Below are 15025 nucleotides of genomic sequence, written 5' to 3'. Positions count from 1 at the left end.
TGTCTTTAGATATTGTGATAATAGGACTGGGCAATATGATATTTTATCGTATTGTGATTAGAAAGGTATCACAATACAATAAAGCATATTGAGGATGTTAAGAAATGCTTAATAAACATTGATAAACTGCAGGTTTTATTACAGACAGTGTAATTAGACTGCTTTAATTAGATGAAGAGCAGCAGATGTTGAATAAAAATCACGCTACTCTGTCTCTGAGTCTCTGAATAGTAGTTTTAAATCCATCAGTAACGACAGATTCTTAAGTCTGTGATTACATGTATTGTGATAAAATTGTGTATCGTGAAAATGCCTTAAATATCGTGATGTATGCTTGAGTGCTAAGTAATATAAACAGCCTCCATGTTCTCAGATGTTTAGTAACTGCAAGTCTGCCACTAGATGTCACTGTATCTGAACTGAAGTTTATCTAAAAGTCAACCCGAATTCAAAACAGCATGTCTTCAACTGAAAAGATTCTTAGGCCTGTAACCACAACCATGACATCATATCACAGACAAGTGTTTAATAAACACACTTACATTAAGATGCCTGAAGCTAAAAGAAGTGCTAACTGCTGAGTTACTGATTAGCCATCGTTTTGTTACCGCGTCTACATCAGGTTATATTGTGTGTTAGATTAATCAGGCTGGTGAACTTTATGGGGTGAATTCTCAGCTGAAACAATGTTGTTCAGTTTTATGTCTGTTAAAACAACAATAGTGAAGTTTATTTGATGCATCTGAAGACTGATCTTGGGAAAGAACATTGTACATAATGTGTACACAAATGTTTTGCAAGAGCTTACAGCGAAAGGGGTGGGGATTTTCAGAGAATATGGAGCTCCTAGGAGTATTTATTGTGTAAACTACTACTCTCTTTCGCCTGTTCATAGCCCTGGCAGCTTGTCATTTTAACTCAACTAACATATGGGCTAAGCAGGCCTGAAACCACAGGGCCCAAACGTTAGGCCTCAAATGAGGCTCTCAAAAGAGGTCTGGGGGGGAAAAAGGGGGTAAAGTCATTCAGTAGCATGAGTTTCAGTTAGGCGCAATGGCCGTGTACAACAGTTCAGATTCTAGTTAAAAAGCATGTTAAACCGTTTTTCCAGTTAAAAAACATGACTGGTGAAAGTGCATGATTGTTTTGTTTCTAGGTCATTTCGTTTTTTAAGCTGCGCATGGACATAGATAGACTGCCTTTTCTACTGATACAGGTTTAGAGGCCCAAACATCCATGCATGCCAGAGCCAATATGATTTGCATTTAAAGAAAGAAAAAAATGAATTACATACAAAAAAATCAATGTAAATTAAAGGATGTAAGCTGCTTGGAAACCGTTGCTATCTGGCTCTTGCACCCTACTCACTGTTAGCCAGGTCACCATGTCAGGGTTCAAATCTGATCCCTGTTTAGTACACTGGAATGCACCGTAAAACCTCTAAACAACCAACGCACTACTTTCGGCTAAATGGACCACAATGCAGTGCAGTTTCTAAAGCTAAAAAGATGACTGAGGACTCCAGAGCCACTAGAGCAAATGTTGTCTACAAATGTAAGTAGAAACACTTTAAGCACTAGTAAAGCCAACAGGCAATGTTTATTAATGTATAAGTTTAAATACACTTATTTTCTGTCTCTAAATAACAAAGGTTTCTGCATAATTGGTTGATGACATGATTGTAAATGCATAGATTTACTTGTTTTGCCATTAAATCGTGTGATAGGATAAGATAATTAATGTTTTTGCAAAAGTGTTATTGAAGCGTGCCAAAAGAAAAACATGCCTTTATCTATAGCCTTAGCATTTACTGCTGCTGGAGGCAGCTGCTGTGTTTCAATCATTTTTATTGATAATGTATATCAATAACAGTTATTTCACTCATTTGAGTATGGAAAACTGTTGCTCAGATGTCGCATCACAACACTCATGAAAACCATCAAAAATGGTTACACAAATCCACAGCACTAAAGAAAAAGAGCTATAAATTCATTCGCACTGTCACTGTTTTCATCATGGATATAGTTAAAGTGACAAAAGGTCCCAGTGAAACATTTCCGGCATAAGTAAGTACGGTCCGAATTCTGTCCACGGTCTCCCTCACTACTACCCCATATGTTCTAAGTAGAATGATAGTGAATATTGAATGAGTAAACAAGTGGATAATTTCAGATACAGCTCATGTTTTGAATTAAAAGCTAAACAAGAGCTAAAACATGTCATTACAGGTTAGCTAGACCTGGTATATAAGCAGTTTAATATCCACTATGGCAGCAAATGTAACACTGATTTTTAGTTAAACATTTTATGAAAGTTTTAAGTAAATAAAAAAATGTATCTCCATGATAAAAAATATATAACTAATTTGACCTTGTTTTACATCATTGCATGTGTGGCATACGTTGCAATGCAACGTTGCAGCTCTCTCTCTGCCTATGCCTGCATGCGTGTGCAGCCTTGTTAATATATGTGAGTTAGTTGACAGTTCAATACTGCCTAAAAATATTTTCTCATACTACTGAAGGCCCTTGGATTTGCAGAAGCCTCTGCAGTGTTAATCTGGGCCTGTTTCAGCACTTCAATTTTGATTTAAAAAAGGCACAACTTTACATTCAATTGCAGAATAAAAGATCTTAACATTTTCTCATTTTCTCTGCGAACAAGAACAGAAAATACAGTCGAGAAGTGCTGAAAGCTAATTTAGATTCTAATATGAATTTTTTTTATGTCTTAATAATAATTAGTTGTATTTGTATAGCACCTTTCACAAACCCAAGGTCGCTTAAGACACAAAGCATTGTGAAGTATGAATGTAAATACTTTAATTGTGCCTTGTAATGACCTAAAAAAGTTAGGTCATTTTCCTTACTAGTTCCTAATTAGTACATGTCTAACATAATAATTACAACCCCTCTTCTCTTTGTTCCCCACTAGAGTACCATAACTGGTGCTGGTGGGCATAAATATCTGAGTAAAAATAGGAAAAGCTTTTCTCCCTTTATATAAAAAGAATATGCTACTGCCAAAATATTTAGTGCACTGAAAGGCAAAAGTCAAAAGGACTTTATGCCCAGTACTTCATCTTTTTATTTTCACACTGGGGTTTCCAGAGCAGCTACGAGCACATTGTGGGCATCTTTAGCCAGCCAATCAAGGCTGTGCTTAAGTGTGAGGTAAACAGTGGCAAAGGATAGTGAACCAGATGCCAGAGATCCTAGGCCAGGGATGAAACCTAGAAAATATTCTGCTACTGTGTCTACAGCAACAAAACTGCAGCCAGCCAGCATCTTAATCACCATTTCTTTGTTGATTTCTTTACTTATAGGAGACTTCATTACAGCTTTCAGCTCCTTTACTGACTTCCCTGATGTGTCAGAGAGCCTTTGCAAAGACGCAGGATCGAGACTGAATGTGTCATAGTATTTTGAGAGTTCTGACACCAAGATTGAAACATCTACGTGAAGCGAAAGAGCTGCGTTCAGAAGAGGGATTGGCACAGCAGCAACGCCAGCAGACAGCAGAGCCAGCTTCCAGATATTTTTTTCTAGTGCCTTCTTCTTTCTCTCATTGATCTCCAGGGTGATGTTTGGAAGCGCCAGCATCAGCACATGTCTCTTGTGCTGGGGAAGTTCCACCTCTATGGTCTCTTCAAGATGGTTGAAATCATAGAGAGGAAGGTCAAAGCATGAGATCAGGAAGACAACTGGAGACTTCACGCCGATCCTTTCCAAACCTAAAAAAAAGGAATATAAATAAAACACTGAATATAAATGATTTACCCAATAAACTGATTTAACAAGAACAACTATTCCAATATCAGATTTTCATCAATAACATATGTTCCTGATAAACCTTCAATGCAGTCTTTTCGGATAGCATCCAGTATCCTTTGCTCGTTGAAAGTCTTCTTTCTTTTTTCAGCAGAAATGTTGGCATCAATCTTCGAGCGAACAAAGTAGAACCTCTTATGCATTTTTACTATCTCCTCTGCTAAGTGTGCATGGCACTCTCTGAAGCGGTCTGATGCGATGATGATGAAAAAATCATAGCGTTGAAACTCAACCCGTTGGAGATACTCATCTGCTTTGAAGTTGGGTGTTCCGATACCAGGGAGATCCCATAGTTTGACATTTGGGTATTTTTTATATGGGTAAGCTTTATGAACCTTAGTGGTCTCTACAACACCAGTTTCCGCAGAGTCCTCGTTCTCATCCCCAATTCCTCTGAAAGCATTGATGAAGGTGGATTTTCCAGAGCCAGACTCTCCTGTTATAGCAATGTTCAGTTCCACACGGTCTTGCTGTTCAAGATAATCCTTAATCTTGCCAACAGCAGAAGGAAGATCTTCATGGGCCAGTGCCTCTTTAATTTCATCAACATCAATGATTTCAAAGTCTTCAAAGTCCATCTGCAAAATAAAATGCACTCATCTTATTTTTCATGCTTAAATCTTTTCGCATATCTTATGAAATGCAATATCTCATTAAGCTTATGCAAATTTTTGTTCTTTGCACACACAGGCCCACATTATGTTTTCATCTATCGTCTCAGAGTCTGCACAAGTTTGATTTTAATGGGAGGTGTGCAAGGCGGAAACCCCTGCTGTCAAAACAAACAAACAAAAACAAACAAACAAACAAACAAAAACCTCCAAAGCAAGACTCAAGATTCATATCTCCAAAGCACACTGGTGTAGAAGCTCTGGCATTGGTCCAGGAACTCTCTGGTACTAATCTTGATCTGATGGGTTTTCTGATGATAATTTTAGGCATTTTTGGTAGTAATACACGTGGCACTGTCCTTCTCCCTTACATGAAAATTGCATTTCTATTAACTTTCTAACTTCCATTTCTTGACTTTTTTCCCCCTGTTTTCTTAGTTAACATCTCTCAATGTTGTTCAAATGAAGATTAAATGTCTGTATTTTTAAATATGTTCAAAAGACAAAGGTTTTCATGGGTGTCCATTTTTTTCTGCATGGCTGTATGTGTGAGTGTATGTACATTAGTGTAAAATTTAACACAAAAACATTATTTGCAATTATTTCGACTCATTACTGTATGTCCTGATTTTCCAGCAATGTTCATTCCACAAAATCGTGAATTTTCTTGCTGATTGAGGAGAAGACGACAAGGCCCTTCGTTTGCAATGCTCTACCGTAAAAACACTGGTAAATCTCAAGATCTGAACGTTTACTTTCACTTTGAGATACTAAACCGCCTGGAGTTCCTCCAAACTTCAGCAAAACCGTAAAAACCGCTTTTCCACGATTCGATGGGACATTTACCAACATGCCTGTTCGGACGGGATTAATATAACCTGTGTTATTATTAGGGCTCTTTTTGTAAACATGACTGACATGACGGACTCAGACAGGACTGAATTACTGAAATGCACCAGTAATAGTTAGTACATTACTCCAGCTCCCCTTTAAAACCAGTCCCACCCGAACAGACATTAAGAACTAAATTAAATTAAATTAAATGATATAAAAATGGCCTTTGCCCGCAGAGAAAAGATCTTGATGAAGTTAGTTAGTCAGATGTTGTGAAAACTTTCTATTTGCTGTTCAGCTTTTCTCTTTTCCTCACGTTTAGCACATTTCCACTTTCGCTGCACTTTCAGTGTAGTTGAGAACTTACACACACCTCTACACCGCAGGGCGACACTGCCAGGCTCAGAAAAGTCGAAACACGGGAGTAAATCGCGCTTTTCGAGCGGAGGACGAGCTCAGACCCGCTCCACTGAAGCTGTCGACGTTAGGAACTGGCCCCGCCCTGTCTGACGTCGTTCCGGATCACAGTGACTGATACACATTACACCCAAACACAACAGCGGTTTCATCTGTTATGGGTTCCCACCTTTTGTACTTCCCAATTTTAGACGAAATGCGGTTTGTCTAATACCTCATAAATACCTAATTAATACATTTACTTAAAAAAGTATAAATAAAAAATAAAAAAGTAAAATATATTCATTTTATACTTAATATTTCTTAAATAATATTTATCATAAACATTAAGTAAAAAAACAGAATATATATATATATATATATATATATATATATATATATATATATATATAATACTATGTGCAATATATATATATATATATATAATACTATGAAATACTATACTAATATATATATATATATATATATATATATATATATATATAAATAATATATATATATATAAATACTATGAAATACTAGAAATACTAGAAATCAGTCCTCATTAAATTAACATTTTAGAAGGGAATGATGGATGTACTGGTTGATTTTTTAAAAGTCAGTTTTAACAGTAGAAACTGATGTGTGAACATGGTGAACTGTGAAGCTGGGTAGTTGCATCTATGCTGGGCAGAGAAAATTTTTTTTCAAGTTGTTGAGAATTTAGAAATGTCCAGTTGTTCTTGAGAAAAGGTGGTTTTGTAAATCTATTTTGATTTTTCTTTTACAGAAGTCTTTACAAACAAAGGTAAACTCTGATTTGATTGGCTGGTCTGCACTACTGCAATGGCTGACAGTTGCCACATAGCATAGCGAAAAATAGCATAGCTTTGTGTTTGGCACTGTCACAGTGCTGGATAATGTTGCTGTCCTTTTTGGATCCTCTTGGTGTCCAGTAGGCACTGTGTGCCGTTAGCTTGCTGAAGAGATTACATTAGGGTTTGCTGAAGTAAGCTTTTAGCCTAGCACCTGCCTAATGACTGTCTTGCTTTATCGACTTCCCCGCACTGCGGCTCCCCTGGCCTTCGCATGAATAGCCACAGCAGTTTCTTCTCCTAAAGAAGACTTTGGTTTTAACCTTTAAGGGTTTTCACTAGTGGGCTGGGTGTAATGTAACAGTTTTGGGGTTTTGGAATTGGTCTGTTTTATAGCTGTTTTAATTATATGGGTTTTTCTTTTGAAAGAAGAAACAGCAGTGTTTAAGGTTCACAGTGTGTTACTTTTATTATTCAATGCTAAGGTAAATAGATTCCACTCTAGGGCATCTTTAATAAAATATGTGAACAAAGGCCATTTTCAAACTGCCTGCTAGTCACTTCAAGCCAAATAACAAACAAGACAGAATTTTCTCTTCATGTACAGCTGTTTGTGCCTAATTCCAAAATTCTGTTCGCTTATGCCAGTAAACTTAAAATAATAGGAAATGGGGATCCAGGATAGCTCTGTTTTAGGTTACATTTGTAGGAGATCCCTGATTTGCTGGTAATGCCTCTAGCATACCATGTGACCTTACACAATTTTCCCACTTATATTTAATACATTATGGCAAGAAAAGCCATAGTCGGACTGCATGTTTGTTTCGTTTTTTTTTTTTTTTTTTACCTTTTTTCCCCCCAATATTTGTGTGTTATAGAACATTTATAAAATATCAAAATATCAAATAAGAGATAAGAGAAAATTTAAGTCCTATAAAATTGTCCATCAGACATGAGATATGACTGTTATGCAGTTCACCTGCACTGAATTGAGTCAGGTGTATTAGTACAGGTGGATCTCCAAGACAGGAATTGGGGAGTCATATTTAGTCACTGTTCCATATATTACTGTGTTTATAAAAATAAAAAGGCCTCTTGATGCTCTAAATATAGACTTTATTTGAAAAAAAACATTGATAAAAAACGTTTAGAAAAGTCATGTCAGAGAATGCAAGCTATTCAAAGCATTCAGAGAAAAGAGAGGTTAATCCTTTTGTTTACAAATAGACACAAAGAGGGCTTTCTGCATCACCCTCTCTCCATCTTCACTCAGGTTCTTTAAAGCAGACGTCAGCAGGAAGTAGGAGGCCATGAAGGAAATCCCGCCTGCAACAACAGTGCCTAGAACAGGGACCCTCCTTTCCAGCTGAGTAACCAGGAATCGTTGTGCTGAGACTGCATGCGATAGAATGCCTTCTACTGACTGTGCTGACAGCTGTTTGCCAAAGGTGGACGTCACCTCTCTCTGGAGCTCCTGCAGAAAATGATCAGGGCAGAATTTAATTAACAGCAATACACTCTATACAGCAATAACTGCTAAACATGCATGCTAAGTGTGATGACTTTATAGGGCTGCTATACATCACAGCAGCTGCTGTCACAAATACTGCACTATATGGACAAAGGTATTGGGACACCTGCTGAAATGAAAGACATTAAGAAAGTTTTGTTGGTGAATCTGTCTCTACTGTCCAGGGAAGGCTTTATACTAGAATTTGGAGCATTGCTGTGAGGATTTGATAGTAATAAGAGTGTTAGTAACTCAACTCATCACAAAAGTACTGGATGGAGCTCCATCATTCCAGAGAACAATGGTCCATTACTCTACAGTTCAATGCAGGGGGCTTTATGCATCTCTAGAGAGTTTTATTATAATATTATATTTATTATAATAAGGGACTAGACAAGCTGCATGTGCACATATGTACATTTAAGTCAGCAATGGGTGTCCAGGGGTGTCCACAAACATTTGAACATATAGTGCACGTAAGTGACATGGTAATTTGTGTGAAGCTTCATCCATCAGTGAAAATGTAACATAATAAATAAATAAATTACATTTAACACAAAAGACCTTGCCTTAAATGGTATGCCTGTAATGCTAGCTAATCGATGTAGAGACTCCTCATCCAGACAAAATGCCTGCTGATAAGACTTCACTGTGTCCATCAGTTTGGAGACTGTGGCATGCAGAGTGTTGCTTGCTCCGACACTGCTCAAGCACACCACCATAGCTCTCTGCCACACAGCTCCAGCCAGCGCCTGCCTCTTGCTTTGTATTAATGATGTGCTCAGGTTGGGCAGTGACAAGAGCAGAGCGTGCTGCTTGTGCCCATCCAACTCCTCCAGCAAGGTCATCTGAAGGGCAGGAAAGTCATAGTTCTGCGGGTAAAAGCAGGACAGCAGGAAAACCTGTGGTGTTTCCACCTGACCCATTCTCAAGTTTTTCTCACAGTCCGCACGGAGATGCCTCAGAACATCATCGTCCGATAAACCTTTCTGGCGCCTGCGTCTGGCATTCGCCTCCAAATCCCGGTCGACTTTGTTCCTGATGAAATAGAACTTCTTCTGAGCTTGCATTATACATCTGGCCAGTGCATAATGACATTCCTGAAAACGGTCAGCAGTGACAATGATGAAGAAGTCATATTTTAGAAGCCCAACATCCTCCAAGTATGTGCTAGGCTGGAAAGAAAGAGTCCCAATCCCTGGCAGGTCCCACAAGAGGACATTGTGAGCACTTGGATGCGGGTATGCTTTGGCCATCTGAGTGGTAGCCGTTACACCTGTCTCTGCTGCTTCGGGGGCATCATCATCGACCCCGCGGAAGGCATTGATGAAAGTAGACTTGCCTGCACCTGACTCTCCAATAACAGCAATGTTCAGGGTCACAGAGGTCATCTGCGCAAGCATGCCTTCCACTTGAGTCAAAACATCTGTGACCACGTTGGACTGCAGGACAAGGCTCATCTCGTTCATCTCTGCCTCACTTATTGCAAACTGGGAGGCCATGGCAGTGCCAACAGATCTGAAACAGGAGGAAAAACATTCAAAATAAAGATCAGTATTATCAGACAAAGTCTGCAATACGAACAGAATGTAGACAGTGTGCTAAAGGTGAGGGCTTAGTCTAATCGTTTTGCAATCTTCATACTGCTAGTTACCAAATACAGATATTATTTGGGTGGTGCATCATCTTTAGCACAGGAGTGACACATAGTAGTGGCATGATAGTGGGGTACAGGCACAGCTTCTTTGTTGGGGTTTGTAAAATACTTAATTGGCAACTTTATTTGGCACACCTACCTTGTTGCTGTAGAGTTAGACACTATATAGCATATGTACTATCCATTCCTAGTTCATGTTAGTCTATTTTGACCACCGGATCACTGGTAAGTGGAACTAGGCATGGATAGTACATATGCTATATAGTGTCTAACTCTGGGTATTTTTGGTCAGTGTACTATTCCTAGGCCAGCAGTGATTCAAAAACCCCAGCAACACTGCTGCAACTGGTACACCCTTATCAGTGCCACACACACTACTGTGCCATGACAAGGTTGGTGTATGCACTCTACCTAGTATGGTCTACCAATAATATCTGATGAGTGTTGGGCTTATGGCATGCCTTTTCAGTGATGGTAAAAGCTAAAATGAAGTATAAGTGGTGTAGTAACAGGTGTAGCTTCTATAAAAGACAGATTTAAATGAAATGAATGCCTCCAACATGCTGTGTTCCTCTCTCGGTTATTGTGTATTGGTTGATCAAATGAACCAAGGTGCTGTCAATAGAACATAATAAAAAGAAATCTGAAAGTACTGCAGGGGCTAAATGGAAATGGCAACATTTAAACTAGGCCAAAGTCTGCTTTACACATGCATGAGCGTAAGTAAAAGTACTATTGCTAATCTGAACATCCTCAAAAAAGTAAAACACCCTAAACCTACTGTAGCAGACCTAATGTGCCACTAGGTGTCAGGTGGCCAACGCTGTTAAACATAGGGGATAATGTACGGTGTAAACGGGCATCGCTTTCCAATAATGCTGCTTCTGAGATAAAGTTACCTGAGTGTAAGTAGTTGATTTAGTGACTTTCAGATCGTTTCTTCCTTTGTTTATCTCTTCGCTCGTAGAGCTCTCAGTACATCCCTGAGGACCAGCTGCACCGTGTAGGCCGTCCTGCTGACTGCAGCTCTCTGCTTTCGTCCAGTGCGGCGGAGGAGGTGGCGTTTATGCCGTGTTCACGACTCACTCTCAGGGGAGCACGTCTACGTGTTCTCTATCCTTGTGTGTGTGTGTGTGTGTGTGTGTGTGTGTGTGTGAAACAGAAAGAGAGACAGAAAGGGAAATCGAAACCTAACGAAACCCCTCCTTCTTTACTCCCCCGCTCTTCTTCACAGCCGAAGCTCCGCCACGACCGGATTCAAAGAGTAAACAGCTGTCTGAGGGCTAAATAGCTGAGCTGCTTATCTACTGGAATTTCTTATTTGGAAGTCCGCTAAGTAAAACGTGATGTGGCAACTTGAAAATATTCAGAACTACAGCCAGCAGTGCAGACTTCATTATGAGTGGTATTGTGTTTAATTACTCAGCGATGTAGCGCCATCCAGTGGTTGGAACTGGTAATGCCCGATGGAGAGAACAGGTCATTTTGTGAGGGCCTACTTTCTTACAGGTCTCACCTCCAACCCAAATCCACTGACCCATTTCCACTACTCAAGCAGATCTGAAGGCAGTAATGTGGGGTTGGGACAGGGGGAGCACAGAGCAATAGAGGGAGCAAGTAGCTCTTCGTCCTCATTCATTAAATGTGTGATATGAAGAGTGTGTGTTTTGGGAATTTTGTGTTTTTTTAGGTAAACAATCTCACAGATCTGCTGACATCATAAAAAATGCTGGACCTAAAGAACAGCTGTCAGAAAATGTGAAAGACTATATAAACACAGGCTATAGTGCCGCCCTGTACCAGTAAATAAACACGAGTGAGAACAAACACAACATTTACACACAGATATAGAGATAGCAAGAGGGAGAGAGAGAGAAAACAACACAGAATATGTTGAGTATGTAATTAAATATATGTAATTATATGTATTAATGAATTTCTTTGCTCATCATGATATTGGCAGCAATGTTTTTGGAGATGACATTGATGACTTTGTGTACAAACAACCTAAATAAAGTATACATGATGCATGTAGCTTTTTAAACACACATTTCACATTTCCTGCATTTATTATTTGTAAGTGGGGATAATTGTTTATTGTTGAAAAGGGTGTATAGATACGTGGAAACTGCAGTAGATAAAGATTCAGATGTCACTCATGTCACGGGTTTGTCATAAAGTCAAGCTCATATCAAAGTAGATTTTTTACACCTTGTTATTTTTATTAATTACAATTCATCAACAGTTTATCAGTTCATTAACTTTGTAGCAAATATTTATTTTCTTTCAAATACTAAAAGCAAAACATACATTTAATGTATTCTACTCTAAAACTATTTGTAACTGAACTAAATAAAACCTAAATAAAAAAAAATGTAATAAAAACCTAAATAAAAAAAAATGTAATAAAACCTAAATAAAAAACCTAAATAAGAATCTAAATATTCCTATTTCACACAATTCCTATTTCTTTTCTGAATTGTTTTTAACTGTGTTTTTAATATTCCATTATTTTTGCACACGCCATTACTTTATTCATTTTAATATGTTAAATGAAACAAATATACATTGTGCTTTAGAATGTGTAGAGGTGATCTCAAAAGGATGCAAAAGATGTGAACTTATTTTCACTTAAAAAATCAACAACATGTAACTTAACTAACATGCATGAGATTTTCTATCATTTTCCTTATTACTACACAATATTTATGTACAATAGCTGTCCTATTTATGCTAATGCTGTAATGACAGTTTAAATATAAAATCTTTCTTCTCTCTCTATAGAGGTATAAAATACCGCTCTCTCTATCTCAAAGCCATGGTTCAGTGTGGATTCAGTGCACCACATGACCAAAGTGCAAAGAGCTTTATATACATTGCTTCATCCTTTTCACACCGAGCTTTGCACAGCAGCTATGAGCACATTGCGGGCGTCTGTAACCAGCCCATCAAGGCAAAGCTTCAAAGTGAGGTATACAGTGCCAAAGGACAGTGAACCAGCTGCCAGAGATCCCAGGGCAGGGATCAAACCCAGGAAGTATTCTGCTGCTACTTCTAAAGCAGCAAAACTGCTGCCAGTCAGCAACTTAATAACCAGATCTTTGTTTATTTCTTTATGCAGAGGAGACTTCAGCACAGCTTTCAGATCATCTACAGGCTTCCCTGATCTGTAAGAGAGCCTTTGCAAAGAGGCAGGGTCGAGACTGAAAGCATGGTAGTACCTTTTAAGCTCTATTACCAAAATTGCTGTATCTACAGTAAGTGAAAGAGATGCGTTCAGGACAGGGATCGGCACAGCAGCAACGACAGCAGACAGCAGAGCCAGCTTCCAGATATTTTTTTCTAGTGCCTTCTTCTTTCTCTCATTGATCTCCAGGCTGATGTTTGGAAGAGCCAGCATCAACACATGTCTCTTGTGCTGGGGAAGTTCCCTCTCCATTGTCTCTTCAAGATGGTTGAAATCATAGAGTGCAAGTTCAAAGCTTGAGATCAGGAAGACAACTGGAGACTTCACGCCAATCCTTTCTAAACCTAAAAAAAAAAACCAACAACATCCAAAACACTGAGAATAAACAATTTGAATATGATCTAATAGTAAGAAGTGTTGTCTTATTAATATTTTTTATTGTTGTAAGTAAACCTTCAATGCAGTCTTTTCGGATAGCATCCAGTATCCTTTGCTCGTTGAAAGTCTTCTTTCTTTTTTCAGCAGAAATGTTGGCATCAATCTTCGAGCGAACAAAGTAGAACCTCTTATGCATTTTTACTATCTCCTCTGCTAAGTGTGCATGGCACTCTCTGAAGCGGTCTGATGCGATGATGATGAAAAAATCATAGCGTTGAAACTCAACCTGTTGGAGATACTCATCTGCTTTGAAGTTGGGTGTTCCGATACCAGGGAGATCCCATAGTTTGACATTTGGGTATTTTTTATATGGGTAAGGTGTAGGAACCTTAGTGGTCTCTACAACACCAGTTTCCGCAGAGTCCTCGTCCTCATCCCCAATTCCTCTGAAAGCATTGATGAAGGTGGATTTTCCAGAGCCAGACTCTCCTGTTATAGCGATGTTCAGTTCCACACGGTCTTGCTGTTCAAGATAATCCTTAATCTTGCCAACAGCTGATGTAAGATCTTCATGGGCCAGTGCCTCTTTAATTTTATTAACATTAATACTTTTAAGGAAGTCGTTATTGTCAAGTGTCAACTGTTCCATTTCTTCAGCAGTGATTTGATTTTCACCCATCTATAAAACAAAAAGAAATGGCCTGATTTTAGTGTGAAATTCATGCTAAAAAAACAAACATACTGAATATCTTCATTCATTAAACCATATTCAGGTTTACTTGATTAAATATTTAAACTACATTTGAACTTACTGAATAATGCCTTGGATCATATGCAGTTTATTGGTGCTCATTGTTCATTGTTCAAGCAAGTTCATTGCCTTTTGTCTGTCCAGGAGATGTGTGTCATATTTCTGTTTCTGGCCTGGTTTTTACACCTGTCTTTTCAATTGTCTTGTTCTTACTAATCCTTATGGTTTGTTTGATCTGTGAACATCTAGCCTGTGCAGCCAGAATTAAACATGGTCACAGAACTTTACATGATTGTATGTACTTTTAGCAAAATGGCCTTTCTGTGATTTATGAGTGGTTTGTGTTTTTGTGATAAATTCAAAATAAATGTGATCTTTATTATGTTTATATTATGAGTGTACATGCAGAATGTCTTAAAACTCTCATGATACACTGGTAAATTATTGCACACAAGTAAATTATAGCTGGGCCATTCTATGTTTTCCTCTTACTAAACACATATATAAATAAAATGCTTTGGTTTGTATCTGTGACCAAATTACAGTGTTATTAGGCCCTATAATATGCTTGTTGTTGAGTTGTAGGTCACTGAGTTGTGTATGTGAACACAGTGTTTCTCAGGATAGATGCTACAGTACAGGCTATATTGAGTTTAGCAGTGATGGAATAAAGATGGACTGGCACAAAGCACTAGCTGGGTAAAGAAGAACTTCTGCAGGATTTCAAAAATAAACATCCTACATGACTAAGCTGATCAGATCACACAGCGCTTTAAAGCTGCAGAGTGGAAATATAAGATCTTTCTTTTTCATGTTCTGCACTTTCCACAGTCATTGATAAATGAACAAATATATATTTTCCTACCTTTGCACAAGATGTCGAGCTCAGAAATGGCATAATGAAATAGAAACTAAGGCTCTGTGAGTAGACCTAACACACTCCACCCACTTCACGGAAGTTGAAACTGCTTCAGAAACCAGCCTGACCAGCTCAAGCGTTGTTCAGACTGCCTGCAAACTAAGAACAAGAAGACGAGATTTCATAAGAGCACTTCC

The 15025-nt window shown here is 38.4% G+C and overlaps 4 protein-coding genes across 5 annotated transcripts in view; all 4 read right to left on the bottom strand.

Annotated features, from left to right (window-relative positions):
* Nucleotides 1-555: 555 nt before the first annotated feature.
* Nucleotides 556-5751, bottom strand: LOC140554173 (interferon-inducible GTPase 5-like). Of its 2 annotated transcripts, none has more exons than XM_072677015.1 (3): nt 5643-5751; nt 3853-4408; nt 556-3733 (listed from the first exon to the last, which is right to left on the bottom strand). In XM_072677015.1, the coding sequence occupies exons 2-3, from the start codon at nt 4406-4408 to the stop codon at nt 3093-3095; spliced, it is 1197 nt and encodes a 398-aa protein (XP_072533116.1). In that variant the 5' UTR covers nt 5643-5751; the 3' UTR covers nt 556-3092. The 2 variants fall into 2 exon arrangements, with proteins under 2 accessions (XP_072533116.1, XP_072533115.1); XM_072677014.1 differs by having other exon boundaries at nt 5649-5751.
* A 1565-nt stretch (nt 5752-7316) lies between these two features.
* rhoua (ras homolog family member Ua) overlaps nt 7317-15025 on the bottom strand; it is a 220889-nt gene continuing 213180 nt past the window's right edge. Inside the window, exon 4 of the transcript XR_011979647.1 lies at nt 7317-7333. The gene's annotated coding sequence lies outside the window, so the exon portion shown is untranslated. The remainder of the gene's footprint in view (nt 7334-15025) is intronic.
* LOC140554838 (interferon-inducible GTPase 5-like) lies at nt 7409-10890 on the bottom strand. The gene is made up of 3 exons (XM_072678237.1): nt 10553-10890; nt 8566-9514; nt 7409-7960 (listed from the first exon to the last, which is right to left on the bottom strand). The coding sequence occupies exons 2-3, from the start codon at nt 9496-9498 to the stop codon at nt 7691-7693; spliced, it is 1203 nt and encodes a 400-aa protein (XP_072534338.1). The 5' UTR covers nt 9499-9514; nt 10553-10890; the 3' UTR covers nt 7409-7690.
* Nucleotides 12004-14960, bottom strand: LOC140554172 (interferon-inducible GTPase 5-like). The gene is made up of 3 exons (XM_072677013.1): nt 14835-14960; nt 13294-13897; nt 12004-13184 (listed from the first exon to the last, which is right to left on the bottom strand). Exons 1-3 carry the CDS (start codon nt 14865-14867, stop codon nt 12544-12546), a joined length of 1278 nt encoding a protein of 425 aa, XP_072533114.1. The 5' UTR covers nt 14868-14960; the 3' UTR covers nt 12004-12543.

Source organism: Salminus brasiliensis, chromosome 4 (genome assembly GCF_030463535.1).
Source record: "Salminus brasiliensis chromosome 4, fSalBra1.hap2, whole genome shotgun sequence".
Taxonomy (NCBI): domain Eukaryota; kingdom Metazoa; phylum Chordata; class Actinopteri; order Characiformes; family Bryconidae; genus Salminus; species Salminus brasiliensis.
This window is presented reverse-complemented; position numbering and strand designations above follow the sequence as displayed.

Bases quoted from the DNA above. Each gene is read 5' to 3' on its own strand.
- LOC140554173 (XM_072677015.1), bottom strand. From the start codon at position 4,408: ATGGACTTTGAAGACTTTGAAATCATTGATGTTGATGAAATTAAAGAG. The intron at 3,734-3,852 runs GTTTATCAGGAA...CCTTTTTTTTAG, and splicing joins CCGAAAAGACTGCATTGAAG to GTTTGGAAAGGATCGGCGTG.
- LOC140554838 (XM_072678237.1), bottom strand. From the start codon at position 9,498: ATGGCCTCCCAGTTTGCAATAAGTGAGGCAGAGATGAACGAGATGAGC. The intron at 7,961-8,565 runs GCAAGGTCTTTT...CATTTTCTGCAG, and splicing joins TTACAGGCATACCATTTAAG to GAGCTCCAGAGAGAGGTGAC.
- LOC140554172 (XM_072677013.1), bottom strand. From the start codon at position 14,867: ATGCCATTTCTGAGCTCGACATCTTGTGCAAAG. The intron at 13,898-14,834 runs GTAGGAAAATAT...TTTGTTTTATAG, and splicing joins GCTCGACATCTTGTGCAAAG to ATGGGTGAAAATCAAATCAC. The intron at 13,185-13,293 runs GTTTACTTACAA...TTTTTTTTTTAG, and splicing joins CCGAAAAGACTGCATTGAAG to GTTTAGAAAGGATTGGCGTG.